At 35.2% G+C, this 17372-nt stretch overlaps 1 protein-coding gene across 1 annotated transcript in view; it reads right to left on the bottom strand.

Annotated features, from left to right (window-relative positions):
• Window positions 1-17372, bottom strand: part of LOC104379289 (titin-like) — a 129879-nt gene that overhangs the window by 29368 nt on the left and 83139 nt on the right. Inside the window, 30 exon segments of the mRNA XM_086615890.1 lie at window positions 865-963; window positions 1274-1354; window positions 1834-1911; window positions 2581-2658; window positions 3197-3277; window positions 3563-3646; window positions 3907-3969; window positions 4210-4293; window positions 4914-4982; window positions 5658-5735; window positions 6112-6204; window positions 6772-6799; window positions 6801-7007; window positions 7964-8058; window positions 8164-8220; window positions 9123-9170; window positions 9861-9887; window positions 10000-10077; window positions 10183-10392; window positions 10951-11211; window positions 11309-11576; window positions 11659-11748; window positions 12105-12288; window positions 12543-12825; window positions 12948-13040; window positions 14005-14292; window positions 15015-15305; window positions 15814-16101; window positions 16237-16524; window positions 17056-17334. Of these exon segments, the coding sequence (XP_086472016.1) occupies window positions 865-963; window positions 1274-1354; window positions 1834-1911; window positions 2581-2658; window positions 3197-3277; window positions 3563-3646; window positions 3907-3969; window positions 4210-4293; window positions 4914-4982; window positions 5658-5735; window positions 6112-6204; window positions 6772-6799; window positions 6801-7007; window positions 7964-8058; window positions 8164-8220; window positions 9123-9170; window positions 9861-9887; window positions 10000-10077; window positions 10183-10392; window positions 10951-11211; window positions 11309-11576; window positions 11659-11748; window positions 12105-12288; window positions 12543-12825; window positions 12948-13040; window positions 14005-14292; window positions 15015-15305; window positions 15814-16101; window positions 16237-16524; window positions 17056-17334 (4251 nt within the window).

Genomic DNA, 17372 nt, shown 5'->3' with positions numbered 1-17372 from the left:
ACAGGGGGGACACAACACTCAAAGAGTTGGAGGTTGCTCCTTGATCCAGCTACATTAAAGTAAGGACAGGAAGAAGACAAGAAGGGTAGGTCAAGAATTGAAAGTCTGGCATGTGCACATCTACAAATGTGACTGTATGAGCAAGAACATCAACTTGTTCTGGGGTAAATGGTTAATTTGCAGGAGACAAACAGAAATTAACACTGCACGTAACCGTGTGAATATATATTTGCATGTTCATATTTTAGATTACTTCCATAACTGTTTTAAAAACTCATTTACACTTTTTTAATAGAATATGTAAATTGTCTTGACTGGCTAGTTATTAATGGGATGTAAAAATGTTGATTTCAGCTATCTTGAAGCAGATATTTTGTGGAATTATGCTAACTTAAAACAACTGATCTCAACCTTCTCTGAGTATGAGAATGTGAACTAAAAGAGCTAATGAGGAGCTAACACTGCAGAGAGAAATAGTGTTGTTATCTGCAGGGTCACAAAGAGCTTTGCAAGGAGTATGACAAATAGATGGTTACAGTCCTAATTAGTGGAAGCTAATCTCAACACTCTACATCCATACTTCTTACTATGATTTCATGAGAGCCTGCTCTGAAGATCATTATATTCAGTGGTAGAGTTTTCATTTATGTCAATGGGGTGGGATCCTGGCATTTAAGATTGAAATGGTAAATGGCATTCAGGAGGTTCTTAGCTGCCTGTAATTCTATAAAATGTTCAACACAAAACTCATACAAAATAAGTAACTCAAAATTTTTGTGTATTTTGATCTTGGTCTTAGAATAACAGACTTGTAGACAAATCACAAGTTTCTCACTGTTGTCTGTTTGTCTGTTTATAGTGTACCTTCAGGTGGTGAGATTTCCTCTGTAGTGGCAACAGATATTCTTTCTTCTGTAATAAGTACTCTTTCTTCAAAAGTGGCTTTCTTCTGCACTTCAGGCACTTTGAAAGATAATGATATTATATGCATTCTTTTCTAATTCCATTGTGAAAGTAATGCTAAATTTAAGTTTCCAAAGAAAGGAAGGGTACTGAGCACATAAAGCATAACACATAACAGAGACTCAATATTTAGAAATAATATTTTTAGAAGTATTGCGCAACACATACAACATACTGTAATGATTCATTGTCACTAAATCAGAACAGTAGAACTCACAGGGGAAGCACAAATCAATGACTGATAACAATACAGAACATATAAACAGAAACTGAGAAACAGCATATTCTTTCATTTTACTGGAAAGCATACCTTTGGCTGGAGGAGCCTCAATTTTTTTAGGAACAGCAGGAGAGACTTCTTTAGGGACAGGTTTCTTAGGAACTGCAGGCACTTAAAAAAAGTATTTGGTTTTAGGACCTATAAAGTGTAAAACTGGCAAAAGCATCACATAACAGAAATGTATAATTCAAAAAGATGGACATATTTTTCTTACAAAACACAATAGTGAGCAAGCTGAGACAAATGCAGTGTTCTAAAGACTAAAATAGACTATATAACAGTAAACAATATTGTACCTTTTGCAGGTGGAGCTTCTACTTTAGCAACATGTGGTATTTTTTCTTCTGGAGCTGGTTTCTTAGGTACTTCTGGCACTTCAGAGATACAAATTGTAATAATATTAAGTAACTAAAATTACAGATGTTTTAAGATTGTATCTATAGCACAATTATCCACAAAACTGACACAAAAGATACATAGATGATGTAACTGAAGTAAATTAAAACCAGATTCCCTTAACAATCAAAACCAAAATTGGACATAAACAAGATGCTTAAGATAACAAGAAAAGATTGTTTATTTAAGTGTACCTTTAGATGGTGGAGCCTCCTCTCTTTTCGGAACAGCAATTTTTTTCTCTGAGGGAGCTCTCTTAGGCATCTCTGGCACTTAAAAAAGATAAAATGTAAGATAATTGAATTCTGTGTTTCAAAGATTATTGGAGTATTATAGAATTTCATTAATCCATTTATAAGAATATCAAGACACACTACATAACATATTCAAACACTTGACATAGAAAGGTATGAGACAAGAGCAACACATAGTTGGGGAAAAAAAAAATCAAATCAGTCTCTGGAAGCCTATGAAGTGTTTTAAGACTGATTTCTTAACTGAAGAAAGAGCTGCTCAAGTATGTTATCTGACCTTAAAAACTGTTATATACACAAAGAGAATTATACATAAAAAATCAATTTCTAACATAAACATCTTTACATACAGGCTAACAACAACAACAACAAAAAAGATATCCAACAGGTACATGTACGCTCCATCACTAAGTATACCTTTGGCAGGTGGAGGTTCTTCTTTGGGAACAGGAATGTGTACTTTTTCTTCAGGCACAGGTTTTTTAGGCACTTCAGGAACTTTAAAGGTATTAAAATTTGTTTAAGTAATCTTTCTAAAGCTTTTGAGTTTGTCTTAGATGACCAACATACAACACAACACACAAAGACTGTATTTATCATGTGCTTATACTGAGAGGTGAACAGTAGTTAGGAAAGCAGTGCAATAGTACAGGACTGGTTAAAGTCGACATTCAAAAGATGCTGTACCTTTTACTGGGGGGGGCACCTCCTTTTTAGCAACAGCAACTTTCTTTTCTGGAACAGGTTTCTTAGGGACTTCAGGCACTTTGGAAAACATTGTCAAAGTGAGAGAGCTTTAGCTTTTGGACCCCTTATGCAAATTTCAGTAATCTAAGATTGCTTTATAAAAGATAGCTTCTGGACAAGGAGCTGGGCACTGCAACACAGTACAATGTACAACCTTTTGGACATACAATGGACTATATGGAAAAGACACTACGACGCAGTATAAAATTCCAATGTTAACATTTTTGCACTATCACTTTTCATGGCACTCTATTGAAATAAAAACACCCTACCCTTGTCTGCAAAAGCTACACAACCTAAATACAAACAAACACACGATGGTTAGGAAAAGAGAAGGGCTAAACTGAGACAAATGCAAACTGTAAGCCAAGCTAGAGCACAAACGAAAAAAAGAAATTATGGAGATAACACTAAATCAAATAGTGCGTATGCAGATAACGCAAACCCAAAGCCACATACAGAGTAAATTCATAAATATATTCAAGAAAACATGAAAAATAATATAATGAAAGACAATTTGTTTGTTTCTTGTTTCTTACTATGGCAGTAGAAATACCTTTGGCTGTTGGAGCTTCTTTTTTAGGGACAGGAACGGGCTTTCTTTCTTCTGGAACAGGCCTCTTTGGTATATCAGGCACTTTAAAGAGATAGGTGGTGAACACTTAGAAGACAGTAAAAATATTTGGTAAATTACAGTAGGCTACCATCAACATGCTGGATAAGCAAACACCATATGTCAAAAAATATGCTCTTTTATCAAGCAATATGCTTATCTCAAAAAAAAAAGCTGTTCAAAGAACTGTTTAAAGCCATGATGGAGAAGAATTAGATTTAGAAATGCAATAGGGATTGAATTTTTCAAAGTAGAGCCATAGAAAGTTCTGAAAAATGGAGCACATGATGATAGAAAGATTTTGGTCACCTTCAATGTGAGAGATCTCCAGTTCTGCAGAAATGACTTCTTCTTCTTCTTCTTCTTCTTCCTCCTCTTCGACTTCCTTATGTGCTACAATAGGAATTTTAAAGATATTAAATTTGGAGATAGGAAATATCGATGTCCATAGTAAATCTGAAAAGCTTTTAAGAAGATCTTATGTGTGTCCAGTACACAAAGGTCACTGAAACACACATGATAATATGTAAAAAAAAATTTCATCCAGAAAACCAACAATGTGAAAATCTCACAATGAGTTTTGATTAACTATAGATTCAAATTGTTCCAAAAATCTTAAATATTGATTAGCCTCTGATTCTTAATCAATCTACCTTCAATTGGGTAAACAGCTTCAAAGAATCTTTCTTCAACTGTTTTCTCATGCTCTGTTGGCTCTTCAAAGAAAAGCATTTAAACAATGTTAAGATAAAATAGTTGAAATGTTGACATCTATTATTCTAAAGAAAACTGAGGCTACATAACAATGAACAAAAGAAGCAATGCATATTGAAAGACAAATATATGATATGTCTAAATATGTAATTTGTCGTACATAAAAATAGATTAAAATAAAATCTAGTGGGATTGAAAGATTGTTTTGATTTGGGTGCACAGATTTTTGATTTTGTACATACCTGTGACATATGAATACTCTTCTTCTCTGTGGACAGAAACCGACATCTTTTCTTCTGAAACAGTCCACGTTTCTACTGTCGGTACTTTAAAGATAGGATTTTGGTTTAGTATTTTATATTCTAGATCCACATTAGTGGTAGTCAGCATGTGAGTTTCTATCAAATCTGTATCTGTATTGTACATTTAAGTCTTAGACATATTTAGACAGTCAGTATTCATATTCTAAAATACTGAACGCAAAACAAGCATACAAGTACAATATTTAGTATCTGTTAAAGACTAAAGACACAGACACCTTTAACCCAAAATTTAAAATAAATGCATACACAGGCTTTTGGAAATAGTACATCAGAAGAATTCCAAAGCTGGTTCTTCAAAGAAATTTTGAGGCATTGGGACATTACTGCGTAAGTATAGGCCAGCAGGCAGAATAAATGAAGAAAAAGCTAAATCGCGCTCTAATATCCTGTAGGCTGTTTAAACAAGAATCAAAAGGTTAGCCACAAAGATGTTAAAAACAGACTTTATGAAAGGTAAAAGCGTGGTACACATACTATTTAAACACTAAGAGTAGTCACAGCATGACTACTACAATAAATAGATTTGAGTACATACACACAGGCCCACATATCCACAAAAAGCACGAGAACACACAGTGAGCTGGAAAAAATGCAAACTGCAATTGAAAGATGCTGATCTGTACCTTCCTTTTTGATAACTTTTTCCTCAATGATCTTTGGTGTAGGTTTTGGTGGTAGAACTTTCTTGGTAACTGTTGGCATTAAAATTTTGTTACTCTGTCATATACTTAACAAAGAGATCAAAATAAGTCCACAGCTATCTAGCAATGATGTTGAAAAAACAACAAACAAGACCAGCATAGTCTAACTCAGTACTTGTCATGCTTGTTGGAACCACACAAAGCTTCTTTTTTTTGCTACTTTCTGAAGGTGCTGGGTCACTTAGAGTGTTTAGCACACAGGTCATATCCTGACATATATTGAACTGCAGTCAATAAACTCCTGCTGCAGAATGGGAAATGCTATACAAGAGGAGGTGGTTAGCAAGAGAACAAAAATGAATCTTTATTTCATAACTGAACAATTAACCAAGACATCCTGGCAGAAAGGTCAAGATGGAAATCTGAGGGAGACAGGGATTTCACATCTTCAGCTTAGAGTGAAACATACCTTTTCACCAAGCGTAATTTTGAACACTCTTCCTTTCTTAAAGCATTGGTAGTTAGTGTCTACATTTAGTATTTTCCCCTGAAAAGCTTTCATCTTCCTTTTATACAATTCAGCAGAAGCTTTTATTAGATGTTTCAAAGACTTGAAAATTGATCAGACCCATGTTAAATGAAGACAAAGCATATGGAGATCAGCTAAGTAATAAAAACCACTACTTTCATGCAAAGATGACATTAAGGTAATTAAACAGTAGTTACCCTCAGCCCGTTTGACTTTTTCTTCTGCAACCCTCTGAGTGGTTATCTCCACCTTTTCATCGACAGGTTTCTTGACAACTGTAAGTGATTTAGACATAGTTTTTGTTTATATCTTCTTGTAAATTATTTTCTGGACACCACCTAGGTAGAACTGGCTATTTTCTTGTTTAGGATGCCATAACTTTCGTGCACCTAGATAACCATAGCTCAGTTTGATTTTGCCAGCAATTCTTGGTTTGCGTCAACCACCATTGCCACTATTCTCTCTCTGCTTGAAAATACGAGGTGGGACAAGAGGAAGGGTTGCCACAAGCCTTGCTCATGTCATGGTCCAGCATAAAGAAAATTCTCTAATTTTCAAGGAAATGTGAATAACCACCACAGTTCAGCTTGAAGGAGATACATGGGAGATCTTAATCTGTATGTTCCTGTTAGTTTTGCAGGGAAGTCATACCTTTATGAACTGTTACTTCTTTCTTTTCCTTCTTTTCAGCTGTAATTGCTGGTGGTTTTCGCTCAGGCACAGGCTTCTTAGGAACTTCAACAACTTTAAAAATAATTACATTGTTTAATGATGAAAAATACATTGTCTAAAGGGTTGATACACACAAAAGTTATTAGTTATGCCATTATAAGTTTATGAAGTTGAAAAACACAGAGTTTTGGAGATCCAATTGTTATAGTGAAATTTTCTGCTTATTTCCAAGTGTGACGGTTTCTCATCAGAGCTAAATTCTGTTCCTAGAGGCATACATGTTACTACTACTCAAGACAATTAAAACATGCAAAGAATTGCAAAGTACAGCTATGAACATCAAGCAATTAATGTGTGAAACATTAAACCTAAATCAAGTATATCTAGAATACATGAAAATGATAAAGAAGTCTCTAAACCAACTAAAAATGACATATATCCTTACAAACTACTAACTTGTATTAGGTTATAAAAATGTCTTTGTCTGATCCTGAAGTGTCAGTTAAAACTTGGCAGCATATTGAAGTTCAAATTATTGTAACGAAAAGAAATTCTCAAAAATGCTGCCTGGCTCAAAATTTTGAGCCTTATATAATAAATATGAGAAAGATAGAAAAAATGGTATGATAATTAAAATACCTTCTTCATGAATGACTCGTTTTTCTTCAATAAGTCACTTCTCTTTTCTCATAAGCTTCTTCCCATTCCTCTTCCTCTTCATCATAGCCTTCTTCCTTGACATAATAGTCATGGTCTTCTCCAGAATCTTCTTCCCATTACTTCATAATTTCTTTGGGCTTTCTACCATTTCCTTCTTTTCTTCATTGAATCTCTTCTCTCCCTTGCCATGGAGTTACTTTGATCTCCTTGGGCTTCTCTGAAGCCCCTCAGGACTTAAAAAAAAAACAAAAAAAAAAGATTATTCATATCATGGCCTGGAACTTGCAAGGTTTATTGAATGTCACAATTAATGAAGTGACTTCACTCTCACAGACGGTTTAAAGAAGTGACTATTTTTTAAGCCGTCCTTGTCAGCTTGGATTTTAAATGTGGATGTTTTTAACATAATGTCCTGGCTTTGGCTGGGATAGAGTTAGTTTTCTTCTTAGTAGCTAGAATAGCACTGTGTTTCAGATTTAGTATGGGATTTGGTACGAGAAGAATGTCGATAACATACTGATGTTTATAGTTGTTGCTGAGACATCAAGGACTTTTTCACTTCCCATGTTTTGCCAGTGTGCAGCTGCACAAGAACCTGGGAGGGAGCATAGTCGGAGCAACGGACACCTAACTCCTAGTTTAGGATTTGAGTTTAGGCTTGGCATTGATGACCAAATTGGCCAATGGAATATTCCGTATCATGAAACGTCATGCTCAGTATATAGATGAGGATTGGCCAGGAAGATCTCTCTCTTCCAGGATTGTGGTTTTGGGATCTCTCTTCTTTGAGATCACTACCTGAGGCTGGGCTGGGCGTTGGTCAGTGGGTGTTGAGCAACTGCACTGAGCATCACTTGTTTTTATATATTATTATAATTTTAATTATTATTATTTTTATAATTATTGATTTTAATTTAATTTTATTTTAATTATTAAATTGTTCTTATCTCAACCCATGAGTCTCCTTCCCTTTTGCCCTTTAATTCTCTTCCTCATTCCCTGGGGGTGGGGGAGGCTGACTGAGTAGCTGCACGATGTTTCGTTGCCAGCCGGGTTAAACCATGGCACGTAAAAACAAAAATCAAACTAATTTGATTGATTCAAGGTAATTTGAAACAAATTGTCTTGTTTCCACACAGTAATTCTACTATTTTTTAAAAAGTTTTTTTACAAAAGGAAAAAAGTTACCTTTAGGTGGTGGGACTTCTTCAGGACCTTTTTTAACCACCTTTTTGGGGACTTTCTTTAATGGAACCTTTCTTTCTGCTTAAAAACAATGTATTTTAAAATTTGAAATGAAAACCAAAAAAAAAAATCCAACAGTCATAATGAAACATGTACCCACTATCCAAATACATTAAAGATTCTTACCTGGCTTTTTCTCCTCTGGTGGTGGAACAAGAGGTAGAAGAATAGGAATAGGGGCAGCTTGTAGGAAAAACGAAATATTTAGAATAAAATATGAATATGATGTTTTCTTGTAAATGAAGAAAAATCTTAGCGCATTTGGAAAATAGATGAGATTATTTTATTGCAGCTGCAGAATAAAAGCAAACATGGTACTCATTCTGATAGTTTACTGTAGCTGGAAGAATGTATCTTAAGTGGGAATTCCCAGTCTACCTGTATTTGAACCCTGACCCTTTCCAGCTTTATTTTCTTTACTGTCATTACTCTCCTATCTTTGCTGATAATAATTCATCCAAATATCAAATCTTTCTCCTCCTGCTGCCACTGCAAGCATTTATCAAATTATCCTGGAAATTAAATCAAGAAGATTGAATTCTGAAGTTCATAGTAAACTACTGAATGTAAATGGAACTATATGTAAGGTTCATAGTCTGTAGTCCACCACCAGAGCCTGGAGAGACACCATTTGCAATAAACATGCAATCCATGTATGGCTTTAAAAGAATATTTATATTTTGTTTTCCTTCCCCCCTCCTCCCCCTTTCCTCCAAAGGCTAGTAATTCAGACAGCTTGTTTAAAAAAATATTTCTGTGGTGAAAAGAAGAAAAAGTGGAAAAAATGGAAGTAAAAGGAAGATGAAATGAAGAAGAGACTGATAGGAAAACAAGATGGAAAGGACAAACTCTTTTTAAGAGAAAAGGCTTCATTCCTGCCACTACCCTGTGGTAGTTTTCACCTTCCACACAGCAAAAAAAAAGCCTATCCAAGCCAAGCCTTGCTCATATCATATTTGTACAGAGATAGTTAACTAGATCTTGTCACTGAGCCACCTAAGATTTTTCTCTGAGGTTCCCGCTGGCCTGATGCTTCAATGAAGTATAAAACAGCACTATGGATCAAGTATGATTTGTTACCCTACCTTCAGTTGGTTTTTGAGATGGAACTGCAACCTTGGCATCAGGAACATCTAGAAAATCAAATGTTTAATTTATTTAATAATAATTAAAAAAAAGATTTGAATATGCTACACCCAAGAATAATATTTCATGATGCTTTAAATCTTTCTGTTCTAGCATACAAGGATTGTAGCTTGCTCCTCAAGAATAAGCTAGCTGACCAATAGATAACTAATCGCATTCATGTTTCAGTCTAGGCAGACTCTATATTGTTTAATTTTATTTCTAAATAATTCTTGCATAATTTTAGAGTAGGCTCTTAAGAACATTCAGAAAAGATCATTATGTATCATGAGGAGATAATTGCTACCCATTTTGTCTCCTTGATTGTATTTTTCAGTTGTGCAGAGGGCATCAAATCTATTCATTGGTACCTCTTCATTGTCCTATTCCTCAGTCATTCAAACAAAACTAAACTTTTATGTTCTAGAGAATGTGGTTTCCCACATTGTACACAATAGGACACTAGACAGATTAATATCACTGATTTTGGAGTTATCACAGTATTCATTGTCACTGTTTATGAGAATAAATAGTTCCTTGTATCTATGGATGAGGAATACTTTTTTTGGGGTGCAGGTTTGACTCACTATAACCAGGAAAAGAAGTTTTGAAATTAGAAAAACTAAAGCAGAGCATTGCACTAAATCTACGACAGAGTATAGACATGATCTTGTGCCAGTCTTGCTCATGATCTTTACCTGGTGGCTTCAACTCCAGCTTGATTTCTGCAAAAGAATATTAGATTTCTTTTAGAACTATTTCTTTTTCCAGAATCATGTTTCAAACACAAACTTGTAGATGGCTATTATCACAAAGTTATTTAGCAAATTTGCTAACCTTTGGTTACTAGATAGAGCTCTGCAGTGCTTCTTGCTTCTCCTCTTGGTTCAAGACGAGCAATTACAGAATATACACCTGCAATAGCCAAGAATGTTGGTATTTATATGCCTTTATCATTAAAAAAAACGACAAAATCAGATAAAGGAATGGCATCAGCACAACTATTCCATGAATTTTTACCTTCATCTTCTGCAGTAACATTGTGAATAGTCATATAATGACAGCGACCTTCACTTCTGAAGCTGTACTTGGGACTCTCTCTCAGTTCAGTGGGGCCTTTATACCATGTCACAACTGCATCATCAAAAGACACCTCGCACTCAAAGGTTGCAGACTGGTGTTCACTCACTACAATGTTCTGTATGCTCTTTGTGAACTGAATTGGTTCCGCTGTTTTTAGAGACAAAAAATATACCAATTGTTAATCCCTTCTCATTTTTTTTTTCCATGATAATAGCTAGATTATAATAATAGATAATAACAATAGATCTTGAAAAAGTAGATCGACGAAAAGGGATTCCATCTTCTATGAAGTTTTCCATGTAAGAGTGAAGAGCAGAAGACATAAGAGTACAACTATAACAAGATTGCTGTGCAGATAAATGAAACAAGAGAAGCCACCAAGGAAATTAAAGAATAATTAAGAAAAAGAGAAAATCCAAGAAAAATATAAGAATATGAAAGAAAAAGAAAATAAAAGCAAGTATGACTCAGATTGTTTGAGGGCCAGGGGACATTAGTAATGATTTAGTTAAAAATACTAACTTACACAAGTATGTCACATATTGTTCAAAAAGAAAGGACAGCAAAATTTCTTGTTTAGTCCATTTCCAAGTTTGGGAATATCTCTTTCAGAAATTCCTTTTATTTTCATTTATTCTGTTAATGGAACGTCCAGAAACTGTTTATCACTACTGTAATAAAGAGTTTCTATATCTGTTTACAAACCTTCAATGGCCAGATCTGCAGTTGTTTCTAGATTGTCAAGCTTGCAGGTGTATTGTCCCTGGTCTTCTGTTCTAACATCCTTGATGATGAGTTTGTGTACTTTGTCAGAGACTTGTGTTGAATATCTCCCTCCTATCTTAATGGGTCTCCCATTTCTATACCACTGAGACTTGGCATTTGGGATAGAGAACTGACAAGACAGCGTGCATATGTTTCCTTCCTTGAAAGTAGTGTCATGAAGATGTCGTTCAACTGCAGGTTCTATTAGCATGTTAAAACATACATTTTAGCAGACATCAGACAGTGGAATAATTAAAGTGTAAATTAATTCAAATACATACTTCAAAAGTACACTTACCAATCACAGTTAGCCTGGCACTGGCAATGTGTGGTCCACACACTATTCTGAAATTTCCCTGATCTTCAAGTTGGCAGTTCCTGATTCTCAGTATGTGCCGATCACCTTCAATTCTAATTTCATATTTGTCATTGGAGTCAAGTTTCTGGGTTCCCTTGTACCATGAAAGTTTAATTTCTGGATAGTTAATTTTAATCTCACACTCAAAGATAGCATCCTCATCTGTTAAAACCGTCTGATTTTCGATGTCTTTGATCAGAGTAATGGGCTGAAAAATATTAGCTTAAATTAGTTTCAAGTTCCTTGTTATGAGTTTGAATATTTCACAAATCAGTCCAAAAATATGTTACCTCCGTCTGTGAGAGTCGTTGCTGAATAAAAGCTACAAGTTCATCAAACTCCTGATCTTCTCTTCGAGCTCTTTCTGCAAGCTCAATTTCCTGTGAGAAGGCAGAATATACTCAAAGATTAAAGGATTCTAAACATCAACCTGTCACGTTTATCCAACATAGAATTAGCTCCTACATCAAATTTTCTTTAACTGTACTGTAACTAGTGTATCTTCCCATCTTAAAAATTGCAGCCAAGTTGTGAAGACAGAACATCTTTGGCCATAAGGCCCATTCCTTCTTCTTGGGTTCGAGCATGCAAGAAATCAAGAACTGTCAGTAAAAGATCTACGGAGGAACCAGAAAATCCTTCACACACAGTAACATCAGAGCGTGGGCTCCAAGTCTGTTCAAAGGAATCATGTTACTCCTAACAAAGCCAATGCTGCAGTCACGCTGTAGCTTACCAATCTATGGCTTTCTTCTGCTTGGGTTTGCTTTAGTAACTCAAAGGCTTGCAGGAGGCCACGGAAATCTGTAATTCCATACATGCGAGCATATTTCTCATATTCTTTGGGATCTACATTTTTGAGAAGTTCCAAGATATCAATAGGTTGCTCCTCCTCTTCTTCCTTCTTTTTTGTTGGAGTGCTATTCAAATCAATGACATAAGTTAGATATACGATGCTTCATTTCTAGAAAGTCGTTCACTGAAAAACTTAATCAGCATAGAGCTGCCCTGTGCAGTGGAATTCTCTAGTTTAGTCTATTCAGGTGCTTCTATTTTTAGCACAGTCATTCACATTTAATGACTATTAAAAAATTATATCTTGATTTGTGATATACAACAAAAAATATTTCTTCTGTGTTGATGGCAAATTAATCTATAAAAACTTTTCATATACCTTTTTAGTTTTGCCCTGAGATCTCCTTCAACAACTTCTTTCTTTCTTTCTTCAACTTGTAGGTTTACACTCCTCTCGATTTCACCATGTTGGTTAAAAGCTACACATTTGTACATGCCAGAATCAGTTTTTATTGCATCCCTTATTACTAGTTTGGCTTCATCTCCTCTCTGCTGGATTATAACGCGACCTCCCTGGTTGAGTTGCCTCCATTTTCCCTTCATCCATTTAACATTTGGAATCGGGTCTCCTCCAACTTTTGCAATAAATGTTGCAACAGTTTCTGCAGAAAGATGCAAATGAGGAAGCTAAGACTTTCCAGCTGTCTATGACAGCAAGACATCATCTCAAACAAAAGGTATGGGCAAATAGAAGACAATGTACTTTTCAAAAAAGAGTTCTTACTTTCCATGACTTTGATACTCTGAGGCTCTGACACAAAATAAAGCTTTCCTTCCAATTCTGCTTTCTTAGGTGCTGCTGCAGCTGCTGGTTTTTCTAAAAAGAGTCAAATAATTAAAACAGATGATTTCATGTAATAGCTTATGTTCATGTGTGATGCTTCCAAGGGAAATGTAAAAAAGGAATTAATTACATAAATGTAACAAAATATTAAGCAAGAGATAAAAATGCAAAATAATTTCATATTGGTTTAATTAACTTGTATTTTACTTTCCACATGAAACTGAACAGTGTGGGCCACATTGTGCTGTTCACTCGCTTATCAGGTCGTTTATATTCTGCATGGATGCAAATTCATAGATGGATATTCAAATAAGAAACCTCATTTTCTAAAATGGATCAGTTTTTAGTGAGGTATTCTCATTTCTGGAAATTTCATCCTCAGAGTTATTTGCATTTTTTTTATCAGTGATCTGTTAAATTTATTTTTTTTTTCTTTTGAGTAGTTCTTAACCTTGTGAAAAAAAAGATACTATTTCTACACATTACTGAACTCTTATGTCTTTTATGCAATAGTAAAACAAGACCTGTATGGAAGGACTCTTGCTTAGACAATATTTATTTTCAATTAAAAGGTCAAAATATCTTACAGTTGTAATGGTCCTGAAGCAATTCCCCTCTAAGGCCACATGCTTAATCAAGTTCATTTTGCATTGTCCTTTAATAAATACCACTGTTCCCATCCTTTCCATAAAATATGCATGTCCAAGTAATTTCACTCATTTGGCTTGCATTTTTCTTAATTTTAGTGTTCAGATTTAGAAATTAAATTCTTACTCTTTTTGGTACGAATATACTATTGATTTGACACTGATCTCCCACTGTTCATGTCTCTCTATATAAATTATTGTTAATATACTGCCTTCCCAGATTGTACAGTTTTGCAAAGAACTAAAAGATACTAACTGTTTGCTACTAGTTAATTAACAGAAAACAAGGCAGGATGGAATTTTGTTTTAAATTTCCATCATACGCCTTAATTTTCTCCACGTTACTGTACCTTTAACTGTCACTTTAGATTTGCAAGTATCAGTGCCAGCTGCATTTGAAGCTTTGCATACATATTCTCCTGAATCGGATTTGGTAACTGCAGCAAGTTCCAGAAGAGCTACTCCATTAGCAAAGCTGAAGTTGCATCTGTCTGAAGCTCTTATTTCTCTCCCTGCCTTCAACCACTGAATCCGGATTGGCTGCGATCCTTGTACATGGCAGCTGAGCTGTAGGGTATCCCCTTCCTCTGCTGCTGCTGGCTGAAGGGGCTGGTCAAAAACTGGAGGCTTTTTAGGTTCTGGAATATGAAAATGCTTGAGTGAATACTCAAGGAAGGAAAGTATGATTAAGAATGTAAGCTAAAAAGAGATATGTGTGATTCTTAAGAAGACAATGGCAAGGAATGAAGGAAGATAAACAGAAGTTTGAGAATGTCAATTATAGTTTTAGAAAATGGAATAAATATGAAGAGAGTATATTTTCTATGCAAACATGCAAGAAATATCTTTTCTCCACGCAGCAAGAACATTCACATGCAAAAAAATAGTATAAGAACTCAAGTACTGCTGTTAGGTTGCAAAACTTTATAAGCACATTTAAAGAAACAATTATGCCATCTCCTGCAGGAGTATTATGATCAATTGCCATCCTGCCACAACATACTGTCAAGGCTGCCCAAGCTTAGATGTAATTGCACAGAAAAATGGTTGCCACATGAAAAAAGAATGATTAAAAATTCAACAGAAACATTGCACAAAGATTTCAATGTTCCCTTAGGTCAGTCATAGCAAATAGTGAAAAAGTAAAGAAGTCTCACCCTGAAAAATAGTTTTATTTAAATCACAAAACTAAAAGAATTCCTTGATTTTGTGGTTCAACTCAGTTTTATCTTTTCCATTTCAGGACAAATTACTGCCATTAAGGTAAGTAAAGCCAGCTCATAAGACAGAAGCTTTATATTTGCAGCTAACATACAGCAAAAAAAGGTAAGAAGCAAAGAAAAATAAGACTTCAACTAACCTCTGATAACAACAGATGATGTACACAATACGCTTCCTGCTTCATTGGACACTTTACATGTATATAAACCAGCATCTGATTGCTCTACGCTTTTTATATGCAAAAGTAAGGTATTGTTTTTGAAAGATATTTCACAATGAGGGCTTAAATGAACTTCCTGATTGTTTTTATACCAAGCAACAGTCAAAGGTTGAGAGCCAGAAACACGGCCCTCAAGTTTAAGTTCATTTCCTTCTGTTTCTTCTACAGCTTCAGACAGTTTCTTGGTAAAAGTAGGTGGAGTTTTTCGTTCTGTAAAAAAAGAACATGTTATTCAAATTCTATGAATCAAACCTGAAATGAAAAATTCTAAAGAAAATGCTTCAAGAAAAATTTTAACATTGGGGAATTGATATTTGCCCTCATTTAAAATATTATTTTTTTTAAGTGAAAGTATGCCAAGATAAACAGCAGGTGTCTTGCTCTTACAGTAACTGTTATAGCTGGTTTTCCTATTTGAAAAAAAAAAAAATCCTCTTACATTGATTTAAGTCAAATACCATTTAAAAAACACCAAGATTTTTGTTGAGTTCTCAAGAAAGAAATAGGCTAAAGCCTGTATCGAAACTAGGCCAAAGAAAATATTCTTTCATTTCTCCTCCCATTGCTGTTAGCGACCCTTTCTATGGCTATTTCTAGATAGGTACTTTCAAGCTATATCTCGAAAGTTTTTCTCAAACTTATCTTGCAGCAATAAGGCTAGCTTCCTTTCTAATTAAAGGAAGAAAAATACACACACAATGTATTATATATTCAGTACCTTTAACAGTCAGTTGAGCTGTGCAAGACTCCTTTCCAACCTCATTGCTAGCATAGCATGTATACTTTCCAGAGTCTCCCCTGTCAACTGTCAAGATGGTCAAGTGGGCTGTGTTGTCTACATAACTGATCTGGTAATTTCTTCCTGTTCTGATTTCTTGGTTATCTTTTGCCCAAGTGACCCTAATAGGCTGTGTTCCAGAAATGTGACACTCAAAGTCAGCACTTTCTCCAAGAATACCATCCACAGGTGTAATTGGAATGTCAAAGAATGGAGGAGTCTTCCCTTCTGAAGAGTGAAAGAAACAAAAAGCATTGCTTTAAACCTCTGTGAAATAAATATTATTTGTACAATACTAAATCCATATATAAAGCAAAAGTGAGTTTTAAGATATTTCCATTAAATATTTCACAGCCCACTGACCTGTAAGGACAAGCCTGCCACTGGAAGAAGTAGTCCCAATTGCATTGGTGGCTGTGCAGGTATATTGCCCAATAAGGCTCCTATCTGTCTTCAAAATCTGGAGAGTTGCTACATTGTCTACAAAGGACGTGTGAACATTGTAGTCCTCTTTTACAGGTACACCATCTTTAAACCAGGATACTTCAATAGGTTCTGAACCAGCAATGCCACAATCAAATGTAACTGGTAAGCCAACAGTTTCATGAACATCTCTTAATTTTCGTGTAAAAGAAGGAGGAAGTTTACGCTCTGTAAGAAAACAGGTATTGCACAGTGAAGGCTTTCAGAAGATTCACACCTATCGTATTCACCAACAATCACTGCCTGGTATTCGGTAGAGTATGCTAGGTTTTTGCTCATAACTTCTGATTTTAAATGTTATTCAGCATATCATTTGTTTGGAACCTGATGAGAAAAGAGCACTGTGCATATGGTTGCAGGAAAATATATAAACATCCTGCCTTTAGTTACACCCAGTAAGTCTATTTAACCTGCAGGACCGCTAATGGTGGAAGCAATCAAAGCAACATCCTCAATAGGTAAGAAAGATGCAGGAGCTTGTATACCTACAGAAGAGCTGTGGCCAGTAAGAGACATATTTCGATTAGCTTTACTGGTAGGCCTTTGCTAATAGAAGACAGTGCCACAGAGTATCTTACACGTCAAGAAACAATAAAGCATTTAACAAGGAAAACGTGATATTTGTTTTTTTTTAAATACTAAAGCATGCTTAAGAAAAATAGGTCATTTTCCTTCATTTTTTAAAAACGAAATATTCACCTTGAACTGTCAGCAAAGATGAGGAAGCAGCCTCTCCAACAGTGTTTTCTACTTTGCAGATGTACTCCCCGCTGTCACTACCGTCTACCTGGCTGAAAACTAGAGTGGCAACTTGGTTCTTAAAGTGCATTTTCACAGTAGCAGTTCCTCTCAGCTTTGTATCACCTTTGTACCACGATACAATCATTTCTGGTGTTCCAGCAACCTGGCACTGTAAAGATGCAGAATCCCCAACAGTCACCTGCACTGGTTCCAAGGGTTTGATGAAGTAAGGTGGCTCTGAAGAACAAACACACACCATTAACATAAAAAAGTAC

This window comes from Tauraco erythrolophus, chromosome 8 (assembly GCF_009769465.1).
Source record: "Tauraco erythrolophus isolate bTauEry1 chromosome 8, bTauEry1.pri, whole genome shotgun sequence".
In the NCBI taxonomy this organism is placed as follows: domain Eukaryota; kingdom Metazoa; phylum Chordata; class Aves; order Musophagiformes; family Musophagidae; genus Tauraco; species Tauraco erythrolophus.
Note: the sequence above shows the minus strand (reverse complement) of the source record. Positions and strands in the feature narration are given on the sequence as shown.